Consider the following 22,747-nt stretch of genomic DNA (forward strand, 5'->3'; position numbering starts at 1 on the left):
TAATGCAGGTGGCCCCAGCAAAGTAGTGTTCAGGGGATGAAAGAGAGGGGGAAAAGCTAATCTTTAAAGAGTATTTTACTTGGAATGCTCAGATTGGTGTGTGAGTGGCACAATGTTGACGCTTCCTATGTTTCCATCAAAGAACATTTAAAGGTATTCCAGTTTTTCATTAGTGCTAACTATATCTGCAAATCTTCAGCAAATCCTTGATCTCTCACCCTCAAGTCCATAATTTAATATACTTGTCTTACCCACACACAATATTATAAGGATCAAATAAATACTTAAATATAACTTAAATAATAAGGGAAAAACACTGTGTTTCAAGCATCACTCATTACTATTATTCAACACGAGATGCCTGTCTGAAAAAGACGTTTCATTGCTTTTTATTCGTTATACAATCAGTTACTCAAGAGCATCAGCACAGGTTTGTTTGGTTTTTGCTTCCCTCCCACTGCTGCTGTCTGGGCTTGGTGTTCACAGGCAACAATCAGGAGGGAGGCTGCAGGGCATTAGAAACAGAAACAAGATGCAAAAAAGAACCTGCCAACTAGAAAAACTAAACCCTGGCCATCTGGTTGAAATATGCTCTCAGTAACTGTATTTTCTTAACTTAATCCTCAAGTACCACCATGCTGTAGACTCAGTCTCTTTGAAGTACAGAGAGTAAGTTCTCTTCTCCTGATTTATCACTGAATGTGACTCAGTGAGCACTTCCTATCCCTTTGTATCTGGCACAGGCACACAATGTCAATATCCCATTAGTATCACGGGCTCCAGGGATTAAAACAAACTCAGATTAGCTGAATATACAGTAGAGTTTGCAAGGCACATTAAGATATATGAAGAACTGCTGTTAAATAACAATCATATCCTAAGTTCCATGTATTTTTTTTTTTTTTTTTTTTTTTTTTTTTTTTTTTTTTTTTTAGCAAGAGTTAGGGATAAAGCTTGAAGCTGTTTTAAGCCTGAAAGTTACCATTTACATGGTATTAAATAAAATATATTAATTTAATTAAAACTAATTTTAAGTATTTATTTGACTTTTAAGCACAACTTTGTAATTGTTACTCAATGATTTTAAAAAAATGATAACATTAAAAAAGAATCAGGAAATGATTACTTTATTTTCAGTCTGAAAATAATCTAAAACATTTGTAGAAGAGTTTGATTTAGTAGGAAAGTTGGATTTTAGATTATTCAGGTCACTTGAAACATTTGAATTACACAATAGCTACCTCATAGATAAATGAAAGGATTATATGAGATAATGCAAATTATGTTTTAAAAAATGTCTGGCAGAAAGTAAGCATTTAAAAATTAAAAGAAATCATCATCATCATCATCATCACTGTAATAATCTCAAGATCTGTTACATACACTGTCCCTTATTTTAATTGCTCAATTTGTTAACTACATTGAATGAACTTAACTGATAAAAAATTTTTTTAGTTAGCCGAGACCGGTTTGGCTCAATGGATAGAGTGTCGGCTTGGGGACTGAAGGGTCCTGAGTTTGATTCCGGTCAAGGGCATGTACCTTGGTTGCTGGCATATCCCCGGTGGGGGGTGTGCAAGAGGCAGCTGATCGATGACTCTCTCTCATCGATGTTTCTAACTCTCTATCTCTCTCCCTTCCTCTCTGTACAAAATCAATAAAATATATTAAAAAAAATTTTTTTTAGTTAAATGATCTAAATAAGGTGAACTATTTACCAATAATTCCTCAAAAAAAAAAAAAAAAAACACAGAAATTTGGTTAGAGAAATAGCAACTGTAAGTATTAGGTAGCCGGTAAACCAGAGTAGATTCTTTGGAATCTAAATAGCTTAATCTCATTTTCTTTATAGCATCTAGTCAAGTTCTGTGAGATCAAGAGGCATGATTAGATTCTAGATAGTCTTCTACTGAGGCAACTTAATAGGTAGAAAAGTAAGTAGGAAATTTAAGAATTAAATGTAAAAAATATATAGAAAAAAAGTAATACTAATACATATTGCTTTCTTGAAGAAAATAATTTAAAAAGTTTTGGCAAGATAGTGCTGTCAAGTAAAAGAATAGAAGAACATTTACACTTCTCTTCCATACTATACTATTAGTGCTTGAGTGAAGAGATATTATTTGTCTAGCACTTAGAAAATGCTGTATAGATATTTATTAAAAGAATAAATTAATTTTATATGATATTTAATAGTATTCAAATTTTAGATCATATGACCATTTGAGGATTTAGGATTATAATTAAAACACAATCAATTCTATCTATCCTATCTTAGATCTTCACAGGAACTTACCAATAAGTGGGTATGGCGCCTCTTCTTTGCCAGAATTGACCCATAACTGGTAATCTCTGTCAGAGCCCTTAGAAATAAAATAATCAACAATTCTTCTTTTAAGTCTGGTGATTGAATGAAGACACTTTTTTGGCATTTTTATGTTTTGCATCAAAAAAATGGAAACGATATAAATACTTTCAGATTCATGGGAGTGACTATAGTTTTTGAAGAAGACAGTGCTAATTCCTACAACCTTTCTCCCCTCCCTCCAATCCCCAACAAAGTACTCAGGAATCCTGCCCTCTTTTCCTAGCAATGGCTCGGAATCCAAGAGCTGCAACGGAATCAGAACCTCACTCTAACGGGCAGCCCACAGAATGTGCAGTCACAAAGGAAGAGAAACTTCCTGATTTTTTCTAAAAGACTAAGGCCTAATTTAGAGTCCTGGCTTCAGCTATGATGTCTCAGAGAATATTTGATTTAATCTCCAAAATGCCCCTAAAAAGACAACCTTGTCATCCAGGAAGCCACAGTCGCTGTTGTGTCGTGATGAAAATCTAAAATTCTCAAAGGCTGACTACGAGCTCAGTGCTGCTGAGCAGAAGGCTGACCAAGAGGCTTTGAGGAGATAACGTGTTTCCCCCAAAATAAGACATCCCCCGAAAATAAGACCTAGCGCATGGAAAGATAAGACATCCCCTGAAAATAAGACCTAGCGCAACTTTGGGAGAAAAAAATTAATATAAGACACTGTCTTATTTTCGGGGAAACAGGGTAGGGAGCTGGCACAATCTACATTGGCTTTGTTTTGGGCAAGCAAGTTCAGTTCTAGCGACAGAGAGGACAAGAATTCTGTCTAGAGAATGGACCCAGTGATGGGAAACAATGAAATTGTTCACTAGCAGGATTATAACCGAACTTCAAAGGAGTAACACTGAATGATACAAACTGGGCTGTATCCTTTAGAAGAAGAAAAAAGCAAAAATGTTTAAAATGAAGCCAGAAAAGATTAGCAATACTAATATTCCTGCCTTTATCTTCTGATTAAAAATCATGGCCCTCCTCTGGCCTGATGGCTCAGTAGGTTGGAGCATCATCCTGTAGATCAAAAGGTTGCAGGTCAAAAAAAAACAAAACAAAAAGGTTGTGGGTTTAACTCTTGGTCAGGGCACATACTTAGGTTGTGGGTCCAACCGATTGTTTCTCTCTCTCTAAAATAAACAACCATGTCCTCTGGTGAGAAAAAAAGTTATGACCCTGACCTTATAATGAAGGGTAGTGGCTATGGAGAATATACACCCTTTCCCCTCCCCCAGTCTATTTGTCATTTTCTTCCTCACCCCCTAGTCAAGAAATTTTATCGTGAATAGAAAGAGCAATTTAATAAAAAACTCTCTCTTTGGGTAATGTCTGGAAACACTGTGATCTTTTAGAAGTATAAAAATTATTATACCCAATAGAAACACTTTTGGTCTGAGGAGATGGATCACTTTATCCAAAGGAAAAGCATAAATAAGAAAACGAGCCATGTCTTAATTAATCCTTTCCTTCCCCTTAAATTCATTCTCTTCCAAGGCATAATTCTATAAGCTGAGAAGTCAATGCAGAGGTGCATTCTTTACTCAACGCATATAAACTTAACGGGGTGTGGGGATATGGAGGAGGGAATGGGGGGCCAAATGGTTATGGGCAGAGACTTGACTTGGGGTAATGAGCACAAGATATAGGGCACACATAAAAATGTAATTAGATTTACCATATATTATTACATTTAATTAAAAGAAATCAAATTTCTTATTCTAAGTTTTGGTAGTTCTGAGGTTTTAAAGGCTTACTATGGCATTATGTAAAAGCAAATCTATAATATAATTAATAAGACTATGGCACATAATGCCCATATGACATATGTCACCTCACAGTAACACTGTGTTTTCATAGAGGACCTCACTCAAGAAATGGTGTTGGTCAAGCACATTCTTTAGTTTCCATTCTTCTGAAAGTCACTCATTTTAATAAAAGTATCCACTGAATGGTGTTTATATACTGGTAGGAAGGAGATGAGAAGAATTTTCCAATTCTTTCCCCCCTACCCCATCCTCAAATATTCCAATCTGCACCATTAATAACATTTCAAAATGTGTCTTTGCCCAATAAATCAGAAAGAAGCTGAAAGAAAAATAGGGGGAAATGTGGCATGCAAACTAAAGCTCTTTAAATTCATGATCTAATTCAAAGCTGGTTTTTAAATTTACCAATTCATTAGAGGTACCAGCCTCTGGCCCTGCAGGTTTTTAGCTATGTGTTCTTTATGTAAAAATTCTACTACATAGCAAATCCTTCAGAATTCTTCACCCTAGGACTTACTGATTCTTGGGATAATAATATTATTAGGTAAGGGAAAAGAACCAGGAGAAGATATGGGGAAAGAATAGTCAGATAGTGGACGACTGGAAAAGAACAAAGAGGTTGAAATTTTCTTATTATGAATCATATACCCCAAAACTCTCCAACTGTATATGCATATAACATATGCAATATAATACATATTATTTTATTAACACTCTAAAATCTTATGCTTTTCAGTTTGCACGATTTTAAAATGAAAATAGAAGAATAGCACACAATATTAAGCTAATATTAAGGCTTTACTATTCATATTTTCTACATCTTTGGGGACACAGTATGACTTTTGTATCTCTAGCAATCAGCTGTCATATGATGAGAGAGACGATATCTACATGAACTTAAGGTTTCAAAGTTTGTTGATTAGGCTATCCAGCAGAGTGACTTACAGTTATCCCTAGCATTTGGAGAGACATGTTGATAACTTCAATCGCTGTGTCTGAATTCGTTACTGTTATAGTTTTAGACTGTAGGAAAGAAAAGAAATAGAAAATAAAGCTATAAATAAAGGACTTTTAAAAACAGGTGAACACATAATTATTGTCAAGTGATTATTTCAAGGCAAATCTTGATTTCCAGCATTGACAGAATAAAGCATATGACTTAATCATAAAATGACTCTTGCTTATAATTTACTTGCATTCCATTATATATTATGCCTTTAATAAAACATCTATCTTAAGATAAAGAATATGTGGCTCACAAATCTAAGAGTGTATGCAAGAAAGAAACAGAGTATATTTATTTCAGAGAAAGTATATGGACCACCCTCCCAACCAAAAAGAATCAGTGAGGTTGAGCCCCTGTGTCATTTCCAGAATTGTATTTCCATAATGCAACGCGTGATAACAGAGGGAGAGAGCTGGATCCCTTTCTATTTCTTCCTGAGTACTGTTTTCACAGTGTGGATTTTTTTCTTATTTGCATGGTAAATAGTCAGTTTAGGTAAAATCAGAAAAATAACTGTTTATTAAAGACATTTACAGTTTAGAATTTTTAAAAACCATTATTTCTTGAGCACTTGCTATATGTCAGGCATTGTGGCTATTGAGATTTCCATTGTTGCAATCTGTAGAGGCCTTAAACCAATGAGACTAGCAGAGAGGACTGACATTTTTAGAAAGCTTAATTCTGTTGCCAACTCTGCCTTTGAGTAGGTTTACCTATAATAATAGCTCTGTGCTAAACTAACTGAGAAACTGCTGCTTAAAAACAGAAAGACAGTTTGCAACAAACAAGAAGAATAACAAGATTCTGAGATAGCTATAGTGTTAACTGAATTCCATGACATTGTTTAAGACAATGCAATACCATAAAAAAAGAAATATTTACTATTTTAATGGTCAGATAAATCAGGAATTAAGGCAGTGTTCCTCTATGAACTGCCTCTTAAGTTTGTTTTCTTATTGATTTCAAATTGTGCTCCAGGTAGGTCCAAGGATTATGCAAATGTGCTTTAGAATCTAGCAGGGAGGGCTCAGAGCACCCGACCCAGTGTTTGCCTTTGACCAGAGTGGCAGAGATGTTTCATATATTGGGCTTTCACTTGAGATATAATTTCATGAAAGGCTTATTTAAAAAAAAGTTTGTAAATCCCTCCATTTAATTTAAAGAAACTCTTATGAAGGAAGAAATCTATCCTGAAATACTAATCATTACTCCCAAGGTAGCTGGTTTCTAAGAGAATTTTTCTTAATATTAGGCACACATGTTCAAGACAGTAATGACAGGATGCGTATTTCTCTGCGCATGTCTTTCTGGTAGACAAAGCAAATGAATCTCACCAGACAGTGCTCTCTGGCTCCTAAACAAAAACAACAGACAAAACTGAAAACCTGGCTATGTTTTTCCACATCAGCAGAATTCACTGACAGGTTCTATAACTAAAGGTGAAGGATAAAGAATGCTTCCCATACATGTACTCCCTGAAAGGAGACCCCTGCCAGGAGGCAACCTCAGACAGCAAAGGACTGTGTGTCATATCTGTGATTTAACCGGGGCGTTAGTGATGAAGACTCAGCACTCAGACCCCTTGTGTGTATTCTCTTCTCAATGACAGGGACCACCAGTCCTCTCTCAACCACACTTTTCCACACACTGAAAGGGTTAAAAAAAAAAGTTCAAGGGATTTTCCATGAAAATCCTGAATGTAACCAATTGCCACAACTGAATCAAATCCTGAATGTAACCAATTGCCACAACTGAATCAAAACCAGAAGAAAAATTGTGATGGTTTTATATATTTACTTGTTTTTTGCTATTTTGCTATAGGAGATCTCTGTAGTCTTCATACATAAAAAGCTGAGTATTTCCCTCAAGCAGTAGCATCTGGCACTCAGGTCAGAACATGTGCATAACTTTTGCTCTTGTCCCAAACACAACTGTTTGCATTGCATATTTTTCCACACGCAAAATGATACTGTGTGATCTAGAGCTGCTGTGAAGTATGACAAGTTTCCATTTTGTTCATCACTGGTAACATCTTAACACGTGTGCGATGCTGCAGTCTTCAAATTCCACATAGTAACTAGAATGAACTAGACTTCATTTTCATTTGACCAATCTGATAAAAACTGTGTGATAGAAATGTGCTGATCCCTAAAAAAATGTCACCTTTCCCAGCTCACCCACTTATTGACCCGAGGGAGTCAATCTCCCTAAAGGCCTAAAGTATAAAAAGCTTTTCAAAACCACTCTCTACTTAAGAAATGATAAGCTGTAAAAAAATTCTTTATACTAATAGGAAATGACTCCTTTGGAAATGGCTTTAGTATAAGCCTCTGCAGATGTCATTGCAAGGATCCAGAGAAACATGAATGCAGAGGGAAGACAGACATCTGACAAGCAATATTCCTTCCAAGTGTAAGTGTTATTAAATACCAAAGTTACTATGTATTTCTCTTGCTTCATTTTCTCTAAGGTTTACTTTTCACGTATATAAAGGCACATCCATACCCAGGAAAATGTGTTTTGCCACAGTGGTATTTCTAAATGCCTACCTTGCTTAGCACATACACAGTCTGTCTGCCTGCCTATCTGCCTCTTTTTTGTGTGCATAGTGTTCTGCCTGATGCAGGGACTTGGACTTTAATTTCTGGCTTAGAAACACTTACATAGGCACAATTCCCAATGTCCTTGGCGAAGATTTTGAGGGGAATGCTCTTCGGATAGTCCTTCTCTTTCTCTAGAGTGATGTATCTAATCAAATGCAACAACCCAAAACAACACTGAGTCAGATGGATTTTTGCTAAATAGCTTATTTTAAAATCAATCTATTTTGCTAATATTTTTCAATATACTTATATAGTATCTTTTTTTTTAAATGACTTATGTGATGGTTCAGATTCTTAAAAAATATATACTTTATTGATTTTTTTTACAGAGAGGAAGAGAGAGGGACAGAGAAGAAACATCGATGAGAGAGAAACATCGATCAGCTGCCTCTTGCACACCCCGCACTGGGGATGTGCCTGCAACTTAGTACATGCCCTTGACCAGAATTGAACCTGAGACCCCTCAGTCTGCAGGCCAATGCTCTATCCACTGAGCCAAACCGGTTGGGCCTTATAATGGTATTTTAAAAAAAGACAGATGGAAAGACTCCGCAAACTCAGATTACATTATGGGTTGGAAGAGAAAAATTCTCAGGACATTAGGCATGGGCACAAAAAAGAACAGGAGATCCATTTCCAGTGTGAGGTTTGAGAAGCACAGTCAGGTTTAGGCGTCTCTGGGTGATGTTTTAACCCTCAAAGCTTCCCTACCTCCTCTGGACAGGCCCAGCACCTTACTTATATACAGAAAAACACATAATCGTTTACTAGACCAAAGCAAAGCAATGGTCTTTCACTTTTCAGTTATCTCTCCAGGAGAGGGTAAATCTTGGTTATCTGATTGTGTGGGAAGGGAGAGAGGAAAGAATGAAGGGAAGAACTATGGGAATGTGAGATGAACCTAAATTGATCATTTTAGTCAGTACGCTCAAAGGTAGGAATAATGATTGATTTTAAGGTGCTCAGCAGAAAACCCTTCATATATGAAAACTTAATGCATGCTCTGAGGGAACTGTTAGCTCCAAATGATAGGCTGGGGACAGGAAAAGAGATAGAACACATTACTAATTTTTGTCTAAAAGACGTAACCAGACTCAATGTTCTTTCTAGAAAGAAATACATGTCATGAGAAAACGTCATTTATAGTATGTAGTAGCTAGTGCACAGTCTAAATAACAACTTATTTTGAGGACAATTTCTACTAAGGAAAAGGGGAAGAGTTTGGGGGTCTTAGCAGAGATGAATTTAATTCATTTAACTATGTTAAATATTAAAAAATATATATACTGAAGAAATACCTTTGAAGGAGAGAGAGCCATTTGTCTTTCAGTTCTGGGGAACTGCAAATAAAAGGGGAGAGAAAAATTAAACCTCATAAAATACTTATGCTAACATATTTAAGTCAATGAACTATCCACAGCCTGCTGTTACTGACGTAGCTGCAAACTACTGCAACCTTGCCTCTGAAGTGAAACTCCCTGTTAGGAAAAACTGTACAGTCAAGTACAGTTTTATTAAAACCTCCTGGACCCAAGAAAGACCAATTTTCTTACTTTATGACTCTTCTACAAGTGGCACTCTTATAGTGGAAAGAGCACTTGAATTAAAATCCAAGCATCTGATTTCAAGGACATACGTAAACTATATGATGATGGGCAAATCACGTAACATTTTTAAGCTTCAGTTTCCACATCTGTGAAACAGGGCTAATTATCTCAGAGTGTCTGGTAGTGATAAGTGCCATCCAAACAGAATGTATGCTTAACTTGAGATTAAAGAGATTAAAGAGAAATTTGGCATACGAATAGCCAAGAAACCAGTTGTGTTTTTTTTTTTTGCCAGGAAAAGCAGCATTTATTTCTTCATACATATAGTAGAATTGTAATTTAGTAAATAAATACATCTAAAACTTTTATTCTATTTTTCTTTAAATATTTTTTAATTTTTTAATTACAGTTGATGTACAATATTATATTAGTTTCAGGTGTATATCCCTGTGATTAGACATTTATATAACTATGATCACCTAGATAAATCCATCTGACACCATGCATAGTTATTACAATATTTTGAATATATTCTCTATGCTATAGTTACATGATTATTCTGTAACTACCAATTTGTACTTCTTAATCCCTTCACTTTTTTCAATCATCCCCCAATTCCCCTCCTGTTTGGCAACTGTTAAAAAATATTCTCTGTATTGGTGAGTCTGCTGTTCTGTTTGTTCATTTATTTTGTCTTATAGATTCACATGTAAGTGAAATCACATGGCATTTTTCTTTCTCTGACTTATTTCACTCAGACAATACCCCTAGGTCTCTCCATGTTGCTGCATATTTCATTTTTTAAAAATGGCTGAGTCATATTCCATTGTATCATATGTGCATTACTTATTTTTTATACATTTATCTATTAATAAATAATTAGGTTGCTTCCATATTGTGGCTATTGTAAATAATGCTGCAACGAACCTATAAATGTATGTTTATGTCTTTTTAATTCATCTTTTGTGAAATTGCTGGTCTTTGTCTCTTGCTATAGCCTTTGTTTTGGTAGCTATATTGTCTGGTGTATTGCTATCCTGGCTTTTCATTTTCATCTCATGAAATATCTTTCTCTATTCTTTTTAGTTTGTGTGTCTTTTAATCAGAAGTGACAGCATATGTAATAAAGGTCTTGCTTTGCTATCCATTCAGCCACCGTATGTATTTTGATTGGAACATTCGATCCATTTGCATTTAAAATAATTGTTGATATATATTTATTGCCATTTTATTATTCATATTTTTTGAGTTCCTCCTCCTCTTCTTCTTAACCATTGAACATTTCTTGTAATACTGGTTTTGTGGTAATAAACTCCTTTAGCTTTTTCTTGTTTGAGAAACTCTTTATCTGTCTTTAGATTCTAAATGATAGCTTTTCTGGGTAGAATAATCTTGGTTATAGGTCCTTGCTTTGTCTCCCTTTGAATATTTCATGCCACTCCCTTCTGGACCGTGAAGTTTCTGTTGAGAAATCAGCTGACAGTCTTATAGCTGCTCCCTTGGAGGTAACTAATTGCTTTTCTCTTGCCGCTTTTAAGATTTTCTTTGTCTTTAATCTTTGGCATTTTAATTATGATGTGTCTTGGTGGGGGCCTCTTTGGGTTCATCTTCTTTGTGAGTCTTTGTGCTTCCTGGACTTGTATGACTATTTTCTTCACAGGTTAAGGAAATTTCCCATCATTATTTTTCCAAATAGGTTATAAATTCCTTGTTTTCTCTCTTCTGACAGCCCCATGATGTGAAGCTTGGTATGCTTGAAGTTAACTCAGATGCTTCTGAACTACCCTCATTTTTATGTATTCTTTTTCTTTGTGTTGTTCTGATTGGGTGTTTTCTTCTTTATCTTCCAAATCACTGATTTGGTCCTCTCCTTCATCTATTCTACTGGTGATTCTCTGTAACTTATTCTTCATTTCATAGTGTATCCTTCATTTCTGACTGATTCTTTTTTATGGTTTCATATCTCTCATTGTTTCAATTCATTATTGGATCATCCATCTTATTAATAAGCACAATTAAGTGTTTTAGACTTGCTGGGTATTTTTTATTTTTTATTTTTTTGACCAACATTGCATGTTCTCTTGTCTGTCCTCCTTTTTCAAATCCAGTTTCAAACTCTCCTCTCCTGGTAGAGATGACCAATACAACCAAATCAACTTGAGAAACACCACAACCCATATCTAGGACAAAACACTTGTGGCCAGGGGCATCTAGAATTGTGAAATGCTTCTTTTCAGTTTCAAAATAGGCATGACCCACTTCTACAGCTTTACCCTTATCTTCTTCCTCCAGAGTTGTATCTAAGGCCCAAGACAAGTACCATCTTTCCCTGTTTTATTTTTTCTTTAGTTTCTCTTTCATAGTTCTCAAGTGTCCTTTTGTCAACCATTCTAGTTAAATACATTATCTCTTCTCTAATGATTGACCCCTCTAATGCCAGCATCTATGTGCCCAATGAATACTACATATACATATCTTACCATTGCCAAAAAAATAAAAATAAATAAATAAATAAATCAATACATTAAAAATAAAATTAAAAAAATACTACATATACATGTTCTCTTTATGAGCACCTGTGACTGCAACCACAGACTTAGGTTTTTGTATTTCCTCTTCCTCCTCCATCATTTCTTGGATATTTCCTTGGGGCCTCCCATTTCCCAAGGAACCATTCCCTTGACTCTGATTTCTTTTTTGTGCTCCCACGATTCTTCTGGGGACATTTCTGGCTCTCCATTTTCTATAACAAGTTCTGGAAGTTGCATGCTAACAGCTGAATTTGAACCTTCACACAATTGCTGTTCTTATTGTGAAGGTTCCACAGGTGCTGAAGGGCTTCCCTCAGCTGCTGGCTCTGTGTTTGTTGGTGGAGGCTACCAGCTGTGGGTGGCAGAGGCTGGGCCTGACTGCAGGATGGTAGGAATCAGCTAGGTGGATGTTGGGATGAAGGGTTTGGTGTTTACATGGAGTTGCTGGCTGAAGGCCCTGCTGAGGTGTTTACACTGGGCCATGACTGCCAAGAGGGCATGGGCGCTGCATGGGCCTGGCCTGGGGGCTTTCAAGTCCACCTGGTCCCAGCAGTTGGTGTCCAGTTGCTGTGATTGCTGCTGCTCAGAATGCTGCAGTACTACCACTGCCTCCATTTACAATGGGGTGTGTGGTATGGTGAGGAGAAGGCAGTGAATGGAGGGGAGTGACCAGCAAGGAGCAGGCCCTCGTGGTAGAAGGGCAGGGCTAGCCACACCATTACCAGGTGTCATGGTGGCAGTGCCAGGCCTGACTCTGCTCTCACAATGAAGGCACTGCTCAACCCGCCGTGGGTGTGCATAGAAAATTTAATTACTCTAGTCTTTTGAGTAAAATCAGCTCATTTACCACTAAACTAGTATTGATTAATATTTTTTGAAGTCCTAAAGATAAAGACAATTTAAAGTTTATTTCTGTATGGTCTTGTTATTCACTAGCTTTTAAAATCTTATTTTTAAACTTTTTAAAGAACTTGGAAACCCTAGTTATTTTCTTGTTACAGAAATATATATTTAACAAATATTTGTAATTTCTTTCTAACTTTTTGCTTAGAAATTTTCTCGATGGCCATCTCCCAGGACTGGTCATCAGGAAGTATATTACATCTTTTACCAGTGACATGCAATTTTCACCTTTCATAATGCCTTAAGACCTTTTGAAAATCTCCTTTCTTAAATAGAAGATTTTTTCCCCACAACACTTAAAGGAAATTGCCCCTTTAAAAAACAGTATTATTTTTTTAACTTTTAGCTTTTTATTGACACATAAAATACATAGAGAAAACTGTACAATGCTCAAATGCACAACTTGAGAAGAATTTTTACACAGGGAACACCCACGTGGTCAGTACCTAGACTGTGAGACACACAGCCACCTGGGAAAGTCTGATGTGCTCCTTTTCAGGCACTAGCCCCCACTGTCTTGGCAGAACAGGATAGTTTTGTTGTTTGGTACTTAGCATAAATGTAACCATGCAGTATGCACTATTTTGTGTCTGGCTTCTTTCATTCAACATTAAGTTTGTGAGACTTACACATATTACTGCATGTGGTTTTAGATCACGCATTCTCTTGGCTATATAATATTCCATTGTTTGAATGTACAGCATATATTACTTTAAAAATTATAAAGTATGAAGTATGTCAGGTTAATTTATTAAGATTGACTTGTATATTTTCAATTCTTCTTAAAAGAAATTTTAGGGGAACTCGTCGATTAAAGATGTCATGCAGTCCCACCCCCTCACTCTAAATTGCTTCCTTTCACTATAACTCCAAGGAGATCAAGCAATTAAAAATGATAAGATCTAGAGAAATCATTATGGAAAAGAAGATATGGAGAAAATGATAAAAACACACGTTTCTCCCAAATAAGCTCTTAAAATTTTGTGGTGGCCAACAGTGCACAACCCAATGTAATGACATGCCTTTCCTTTATTTGAAGATTTGTAGCTTGGGTTTTAGTTATCTGGCTTTTAAGATGATGCCTGAGGGGTTTGGTGGTAGTGGGGTGAGAAGAAGCAAGAAGAAAAACAGTATGTGCATGTGATGCAACACCACATCCTCAAGTGTAAAACAAATACTGGACATGCGGGTGCAGATGTTAAAAATCTCAACTGCACATTCTGGCTTGCTCATCCTGCACTGAAAAGTGCCCAGTTAGCATGTTAATGATAAGAGCACAAAGGTTCTCTATTCACATCTCTATCCTAGCCAGGGTGTGAGTCTTAGAAAAGTAACTTTTAACTTCTTTAATAATAAATTTGCTTTTAATCCGTCACATCTCTATAGATACTAAGTCAGAACGTGATGTTAAATTCAGGTACCCATTTATATCATGACATTAATTTCATTTCAATAGTTAGAAATAATTTCTTTAGAAAATTTGGGAATATCAGGCATTTATTCAAACGTAATTAGACTATTTTATAAAACTTCTTTCGGTGAAGATTTATTTCAGTGATTTGAAAAGTCCAACTCAAAAAGCACAATATGTACAATAATACTTAAACATTAGGAGAGGGGATGTTGGAGAGGGGTCCTTGAGCTCTGATACTCTATTCCTCTCTCGTAGCCCTGAAAGTGTTTCCCTAGAGCCCCTTTGGAAATCACTACTCAAACAAGACAAATGACTCCTAGAGTTCTCAATATTTACCATTACTTCTCATGTATGTTAATAAAAATATCTTTGGGAGAAACATATGGTCTACAAGTGTCTTTATTTGGGGGTATATCAAAAGATGAGTCATTGACTTCAGAATAACCTAATCAGAATAAAATATATTGCTTTAAACATTTAGGAAAAAAAGTGATTTAATTTTTTCCTCTCCATCTAGAAATTACATAGTAAGGCTGTATTTTGTAGTAGCTAACCCGTGCACAAGCTCTGCTCTTACCTGAAGGTGGCCACAAAGTTCACCGTGGGCCAGCCCATCACAAATGATTTCATGGGATCGGTGTTGCCTTCTCCCACTTCATCCACACAGCTTGCCGTCCACATGTCACTCAGTTTAACTTTATATTTTATCTTAAAGTTGTTGTTATATCTGAAACGATACAATCAGACAGGACTTATTATTTTTTTCTCTTAAATTTTATGAGCGTTTCTGAATTTGTGATGAGAATAGCTTAAACTAATCAAGGAGACAAAGTATGTCTTATTCATTGTTTTTATCTTCAGTGTTTCTTACCACAGTAAATTGGAAAATGGTTGGCTACCCTCTCCCCAAAATGCCTTTGAAACATGATGTATATTAGTCCTCATGTCTGCATTTATTTTTTGCTGGCTACATTATTTTTCAGAATGTTGATCACTGCGTTTGGGTGGAAATCCCAATTTTAAATTTACTGCTGTTATAAAAAATTAATTCATTTCTTATTTACAATTTGCTTACTTGCAAAAATATTTGAGTACTTGAATAAAAAATTCAGATACATGTTATTTATTAAAATATTTAGAAAATTTTCACCTCAACAGAGATATACTAAAAATCTATAACCTGAAATTAACTAGAGGCATTTACAATGCATTTCAATCTAAGTGGTTACAAGACTTTCTACTCTTTAGAAGCAAAGGTTATTTTAGATTTCCTTAAGGATTTGTTAATACCATTTCCTCTTACATTCTGGCTAAAATTTAAAAACTAGCCTAAAAACAGACCCTAAATTAAACTGGATAAAAGAGGCCAGAAAGTATTATAGTTAAGTAGAGCTAACAGAATTAACATTTATCTCTGGGGACCCAGAAGGTGATCTACTTTAAGTTGATAATGAAATTGCTTTTTGACAATTTCTACCTAATCTCCTTGAGAACTTGATATTGACACCATCATATCACTTGACCTAATTCACATATTTAATGCTTATAATGGACCTAAGAATGAAATAGTTAGCAGGCACTGGGAAGAATAAAGAGAATGTCAAGGGAAAGTTGGCTACTTCTTATCATTCAGAACCATTTTTGGAAACACTAAAAGCTAAATAAAATAAAAGATATTTCATATGAAAGTATTCCTAAAACTCCTCATAGACTATTTTTTTTAAAAAAATACAATTTTACAGATTTTTAGAAAGAGAGAGGAAGAAAGGGAGGGAGAGAGAGAAATATCAATGTGAGAGAAAAACATTGATTAGTTGCCTTCTGTATGCACTCCAGCTGGGGACTGAACCCACAACCTGGGCATGGTGCCCTGACCGGGAATTGAACCAATAACCTTTTGGTGCAGGGGATGATGTTCAACCAACTGAGCCATTCTGGCCAGGGCTCCTCAAGGAATAGTTAGAGCTAAAACTATTCAGTAGTATTGATAAAATGGAAAAGGATTTTGCTGGAACTATACATGAAGGTAATCTAGATTCAAAGCCTCATATGCTTTCTGTATGGTACACTTAAGTGTAAGAGTGTCTGCTAGCATAATGCCTTCCTTCTATATATCATTTCAATATTTTTACCCTATTGTTATGTATCTTTTGATTTTTTAATTAAATATTCAATTGAAAATAAAATCTTTAAAAAAAATCTTATTTCTTTTTAAAAAGAAATATTTTTATTGATTTCGGAGAGGGAGAGAGAGATTGAAACAACAGTGATGACAGAGAATCATCAACTGGCTGCCTCCTTCAAGCTCCATAACAGGGATCGCCAGCAACACGGCATATGCTCTGACTGTGAATCGAACCATGACCTCCTGGTTCATACATCAACGCTCAACCACTGAGCTACACCAGCTGAACTAAAATCTTATTTCTTGATGGCAACTATTTAGGTAATATAAAACTAATATTTTAGAGGGAAACGTTTTAATGCATTTCATGTTTTCTAATGCAGGTCTTTTTTTATATTAGACTAGAGGCCTAGTGCACAAATTTGTGCAGCTGTGGGGTCCCTGGGCCTGGCCAGTGGGATCAGACCAAAACCAGCTCTCTGACATCTGCCAAGGGGTCCCAGATTGTGAGAGGGTGCAGGCTAGGCCGAGGCACCCCACTGGTGCACGATCAGGGCTGGGGAGAGATGTGGGAGGTTGGCCAGCCAGGGAGGGACCACGGAGGGAAGGGGGGTGTTTCTAGGGCTTGTCTGGCCCATTTTGCTCAGTCCTTATCAGCCAGACCCCAGAAGTAAGCTAACCTACCGATCAGAATGTCTGGGGTGGTCAGCGCACATCATAGCAACTGGTCAACTGGTCAACTGTCTGCCCCTTGTTGGTCAGTGCATGTCATTGTGTTTGGTTGAGCAGCCTTAGCATATCATTAGCATATTATGGTTGAACGGCTGACCTGTCAACTGGACACTTAGCATATTAGGCTTTTATTATATAGGCTAGTTCAGATACCTTGTGGGAACTGCCACATCTATTGACCTAAAAAAAGTTATTCCAACAATTCTTTCCCTACATCAATAAGATCCAAGATTATCCATTTCCTGATATAAAAGAAGGAGGTGTCTAAAGGTAGAAAGAATGGTTTCCATTCTAATGGCTAATATTATTAAAATTTTATTATGTGCCAGACATTATTATAAACACTTTACATATATTATTTAGTGTAATCCTCAAACATTTTAGAGATAAAAAATGGAATCATGGCTCTAGACAGTTTGGCTCAGTGGATAGAGCATTAGCATGCTAACTGAAGAGTCCTGGGTTCAATTCCAGTGAAGGGCATGTACTTTGGTTGCAGGCTCCTCCCTGGCCTGGGCCCTGGTCGAGCAAGTAAAGGAGGTAACCAATCAATGTGTTTCTCTTACATCAATATTTCTCTCTATCTTTCCCTCTCTCTTCCACTCTCTCTAAAAATCAATGGAAAATATCCTTAAGTGAGGAATAAGAAAAAGAAAGAAAGAAAGAAGAAATGGAGTCATGGACAGATTAAGACACTTGACAAAATTCAAACAGTTTAATTAGCAGAGCTGGAATCTGAGCAATGTGGACTCCTGGTCTTATTTACCCTCTTAAATACTATGCATCTATCAAAAGCCCTGGATGGGAGGATATTTCCAAGAAGTTTCCGTCAACTTCTCTATTTTCAGTCTTTTAATATATATTTTATTTATTTCTTTACAGAGAGAGAGGAAGGGGGAGGGATAGAAAAACTGATGAGAGAGAAATATCACTGAGGAAATACAGTGCTTTACAAAATTAGTATTTGGCCATGCCCATGTCTTATTTATAACACATGGCATAACTTAGATGCGAGAGTGCAGATAGTAGAAAAAAAGTGATTACCACTCTCTGACTAAAAGACTCTTTAATGACTTAGATTTGTTAAAATGCTGTTATCTTTTATGATATTTCATAATCAATGAGAAGAATAAGGGATGAAACAAGTAGCAGCCACCATGTTCTAGGCTGGGTGTTAATCGCATTGGCATTTAGCATTGAGTGAAAAATTAATTATTTTGGTAACCTCTAAAGTATATTCTAAATATGTCTATATCCCCCATTGAAGTGCCATTTCCTCATATAAAGACCTCATTGCCTCTCCTCAAGGCGACTACAATAACCTCCTGTCCAGCCTCTGCTTCTCCCTGTGCCTGTTCTCTAATCCACCGTGAACTATCATAGCCAGAACAATATTTTAGAACTAAGAACCACATCATACTACTACCATAAATCTTCTAGAGTAAAATACAAACTCTGCACCATAGCTTTTATGGTACCTAGCCTCCAAGATGGCCCCCAGTGAGCTGTGCTTCCTGATATTCACGCCCTGGAGCAGTTCCCTTCCACAGGGTGCCAACGGTCTCTGTGGGCCCATAGAATCCATCAGGTATGCCGCTTCCAAAGTCAGCCCACTTGCCTACTCTCTTCCTCACTCTCTTGGATATTTCTCTCCATGGAAGCAATACCATGTTATGAGCAGCCCTATGGAGACCCACGTGGAGAACAACTACAGTGTTAGGTTGATAGCACTGAGGAGCTGAGGCCTGCCAGCATTCACATGAGTGAGCCAGGAAGTGGACTCTAGCTCCAGTTGAACTTTGAGATGACTGTAACCCTGGTTGACAGCTTGACTGCAACCTCATGAGACCCCCTGAGCCAGAACCACAGCGAAACCACTCCCAGATTCCTGACTCAGAGAAACTGTATGGGATGTTTGTAGTTAAACTACTGTTATATCTTGGGGTAATTTGTTAATGGCAATAGATAACGAATATCTATTGCCAGAGGTCCTGATAACCTGATCCTTGTCTATGTCTCCAATCTCAATTCAGACTACTCTCCTCCTGCCCACTGTGCTCCAGTTACACACAGAGGCCTTCTTTTAACTCCTCCAAGGGCCAAGCTTCCCCCTGACCTCTGCACCTGGCCTTCCTTCTTCCTAGACTGCTCATCCTCCTAATATCTGAATGGCTGTTTCTTCTCATCCTTCAATGATTCTCCCCACCCTGACTACACCTACCTAACGTGTATCCAGTTTTTACTTCATGTAGCACCCTATTTTATTCATAGCACTAACTTCCATCTGTAATTACTGCCCTCCCAAAACCATTAGAATGAATGTGGCAAAAAAGAGCAGGGACCATACCGATAATATTTTTCACTATGTCTTCCATGTTTATGCAGAGAGGGGGACTTAAATGAGCACTTGTTGAATGAATAAACAGTTGAAATGTTATTTGGCAAAAACAAAGCAAACATAAAACTCCCTTCAGATAGTAGCTACGGTAATGGAACCCAGACATTCTTACAGTGAGCTCTGACCCGGAAGGTTTCTTTTTCGGTGGAAGTGCAATTTTATAACGGTAACTGGGCGAGTGCAGGGTATACTTACTTGCTTTTGGCCACAACAAACAGATCACTGAACAGGAAAAGATGCCGCTCCTGCCTTTGCAGGCCTCGTTTGAGTTCTACTCGGCCATCAATTAGCAGAGTCCTATTGGAGCATATAGATGATGACAGAAAGGCACCCGTGTCCATGCTGGTAGAAGGACTGTCCCTGCAACAGCCAACACCACAGACCCTTAGTGAAATGATCACGCATAGGACTCTCTATCAAATTATAGCTTAGAGTTGGTCAAGAAATACAAGTTCTATACATTTTTTAATGCGATGGCTTAGTTTTCCAACTGGTCTCCCAGTCTATCTCCACGCAGTAGTCTTTATAACATTTCATTGTGCAATTTTTCAAACATAAAGCAAAGCTGAAGCTTTATAATAAACGCAGGTACACCCCAACCTACATTCTATACTTGCTTTGATATACTTATCCAACCATCTGTCCTTCTGTCTACTCATTGATCCATTTTGTTTTTGGCATTTCAGTGTAGTCTGCATACAGCAGTACATTTCCCTTTAAATACGTCAGCATATTCATCATTAACTAGAGTTGAGTATTTGTAATGAAAAAACTATATTATATTATTAACCAATGTTAACTCAATAAATTTAATAAAAATAAAATAAAAAAATGTACACGAAACCTTGAACAAAATGTATGCACAATAATTGCACATATTTCAGGTGTATATTCACTGCGTTTGGATAAATGTATTCACCTGTATGATCTAAACCCTCACAAGATGGAGAACATTATTACCTCTCCAAACAATTTCCTCTTCTTCCTTCTCAGTTATTATGTAAATTAGCTGATGATGACATCTATGTACTGGTTCCTGGGTTATTTCTTCACTGCAGACTGAGACCCATTAGCTATAAAATCTGCTGGCACCAAATTCAAATTTTCATACACCCAATTATTTTTAAAACTAGCCCACACAGACAGATTTTTAGCCATTTATAGCTTGCCTGCATTGCCTACTCCACAAAACTATGCCCAACATTTACTATCCATTGATGAGATAAAGCCTTATGGTTGTAAGATGCCACATCACTACCACCCTTTGGAGCTCTGTGACCCAGAGACCCAGAACTTGCTACTGAGCAACTTCATCTAGACCTGTGATCTCCAGAGACCCCTCTTCAATCTCTATCACCTCAGGGACTCCCTGCCCTCCTCCCCTTACAGATGGTGGCCCTTTGGCCACAAACCTCTAGATAGTCTCATGCTGTGAGGGACTTTCTTTCTCATGCAACCTTTCCAATGGTCATATATCCTTTTCCTTGATCAGCCCCCAAATCCCTCAAGTTCCTTACAAAAGTCAATCCCTATGCTATCACCCTCAAGGCGATCACTACTTTTGTGATTTCCCCTCCCCCCAACTGAAGGTTAGTTTTGCCTCGTTTGGAATTTCATATAAATGGAGTCATAATTTTTCAGGCTCTCCATCAAAGTATAGGGTGTAAGAGGCCATGTCCTGCCATCCCAAGTACCTGGTTCACAATCAGCAACAGTACATGGGGCTTAGTAGGTCTGGCTTAGTTCTGTTTCTGGGTTTGAATATATGGGCCACAATGTCTGATCTCCCCTGGGTTTGCTAAAAGCAAACCATACACTGTCCTGATCCCTCTCTGAGGTAATGCCTGGTCAGCCATCCCTTCCTGTGATATAGGTGCTCATGAAGTATGGTCTCCCCCAAGTAGTATCAGCATCAATATTTTCTTAATAAAAATGCAAATTCTTTGGCCCACCTCAGACTTCCTGAATCAGAAACTCTGGAGGGCTGGCTCATCATTCTGTATTTTAAGAAGCCATTTAGATGATTTTAATGCTCATTGAAGTTAGAGAACTACTTTTGACTCCATACACATTCTGGTTGTAACATTCTAAAATTTTACAACTGTGAATTGAAGTATAAGTAGCATATATTTCTACTTCAGAAAAGTTGAACTTCTCAGAGTTGTTATATCACTCCCTGTGTTTTTTGAGCTATAAGCTACCTCTCCTAATATGTAAATTTCATTATGCTCATTAATGACTAAGTAAGTACATGCTATGTATAATTTAATGAGATGTATAAGTGAATAACAAGAAAAGTATATCAATCAATTAAAAAAAAGGGGGAAAGGGAATTTCTATATTTGATAGTATGAATGGGAACTAAGCATAGAGAAAAGGTCCATATTCACCATCACAGATTAAAAAATCCTTTCTACTATTTCAAATTCTTTTGGTATGGGGGAGCAGGAAGAGGCATCATGGTATCTTTTATCATGTAGTGATTTCAAATTTATAGAAAATAAGAATGAAATTTCACTTGTTCTTATGCAAACTGAGTAAGAACCAGGCTAGCACATAATAAATAGATGAAGGAACGGACAACATAGCATTTTACATAGCTTTAGTTTTTAATTGCCTGACAGGGGAAAAGTAATTTTTTGCGTTTTTATTTTAGTTATTTAATAAGTAACTTCTTTTTTATTATAATGATAAAACATTAGCAGTATAATTGAAACCATGGATCCTCAAATTATTACTCAAAGGGTCTGATAATAAGTATTTTAGGTTTCATGGCTCATATGGTCTCAGTTGTCAAATTGAACTGCTATTGTAACAGAAAATCAGCCATTGACAATACCTAAATGTATAGGTGTGGCTGTGACCCAGTAAAACTTCAATGAAAAAAACAGGCAGCCTGTATGGGCCATGGGGTTACTTCCAAAACACTTAAATGCTTGTAAATAATGGTGAATCTGAAGCAATTAGTGAATTAATTTTTTTTGATTGGGGTTAGCATAGACCAAAGGTTAATTAAGCTTTTAAAAAAGGGTTTATATTTTAAAGCAATCTCAAAGAATTTTTATATATACTAACTCATTTTCCATCTCATAATAACACTTTCAAATAAGTAGAGTTGGTGGTGGTGGTCTGGGGAGAGGGGATGAGGGGAAGAATCCCATATGAGTTTTAAATATTTTTCTCTTTCAGTATGGATTTATTAACATACATTTTAAAGACCTACATACAACGATGATAAGAGATACCTCACAACTAAAGCAACCTAAGCATTGGTTTAAAATGCCTCACCACTCATGCAGTAGAATTTACGTGAATAAAACTAAACATGTCAGTACTCACATAATTTAAAAATAAAAAATTCGT

The 22,747-nt window shown here is 36.7% G+C and overlaps 1 protein-coding gene across 2 annotated transcripts in view; it reads right to left on the reverse strand.

Moving 5' to 3' along the window:
* ARHGAP20 (Rho GTPase activating protein 20) overlaps nt 1–22,747 on the reverse strand; it is an 80,674-nt gene that overhangs the window by 20,771 nt on the left and 37,156 nt on the right. For both annotated transcript variants that reach the window (XM_084893675.1, XM_084893674.1), the window contains exons 3-8: nt 19,580–19,744; nt 14,707–14,856; nt 9,033–9,074; nt 7,795–7,879; nt 5,071–5,148; nt 2,297–2,363 (exon numbers count right to left, since the gene is read on the reverse strand). In XM_084893675.1, the coding sequence (XP_084749801.1) occupies nt 2,297–2,363; nt 5,071–5,148; nt 7,795–7,879; nt 9,033–9,074; nt 14,707–14,856; nt 19,580–19,744 (587 nt within the window). The remainder of the gene's footprint in view (nt 1–2,296; nt 2,364–5,070; nt 5,149–7,794; nt 7,880–9,032; nt 9,075–14,706; nt 14,857–19,579; nt 19,745–22,747) is intronic.

The sequence above is a fragment of the Pipistrellus hanaki genome (genome assembly GCF_964339955.1).
Source record: "Pipistrellus hanaki genome assembly, chromosome: 9".
Lineage (NCBI taxonomy): Eukaryota > Metazoa > Chordata > Mammalia > Chiroptera > Vespertilionidae > Pipistrellus > Pipistrellus hanaki.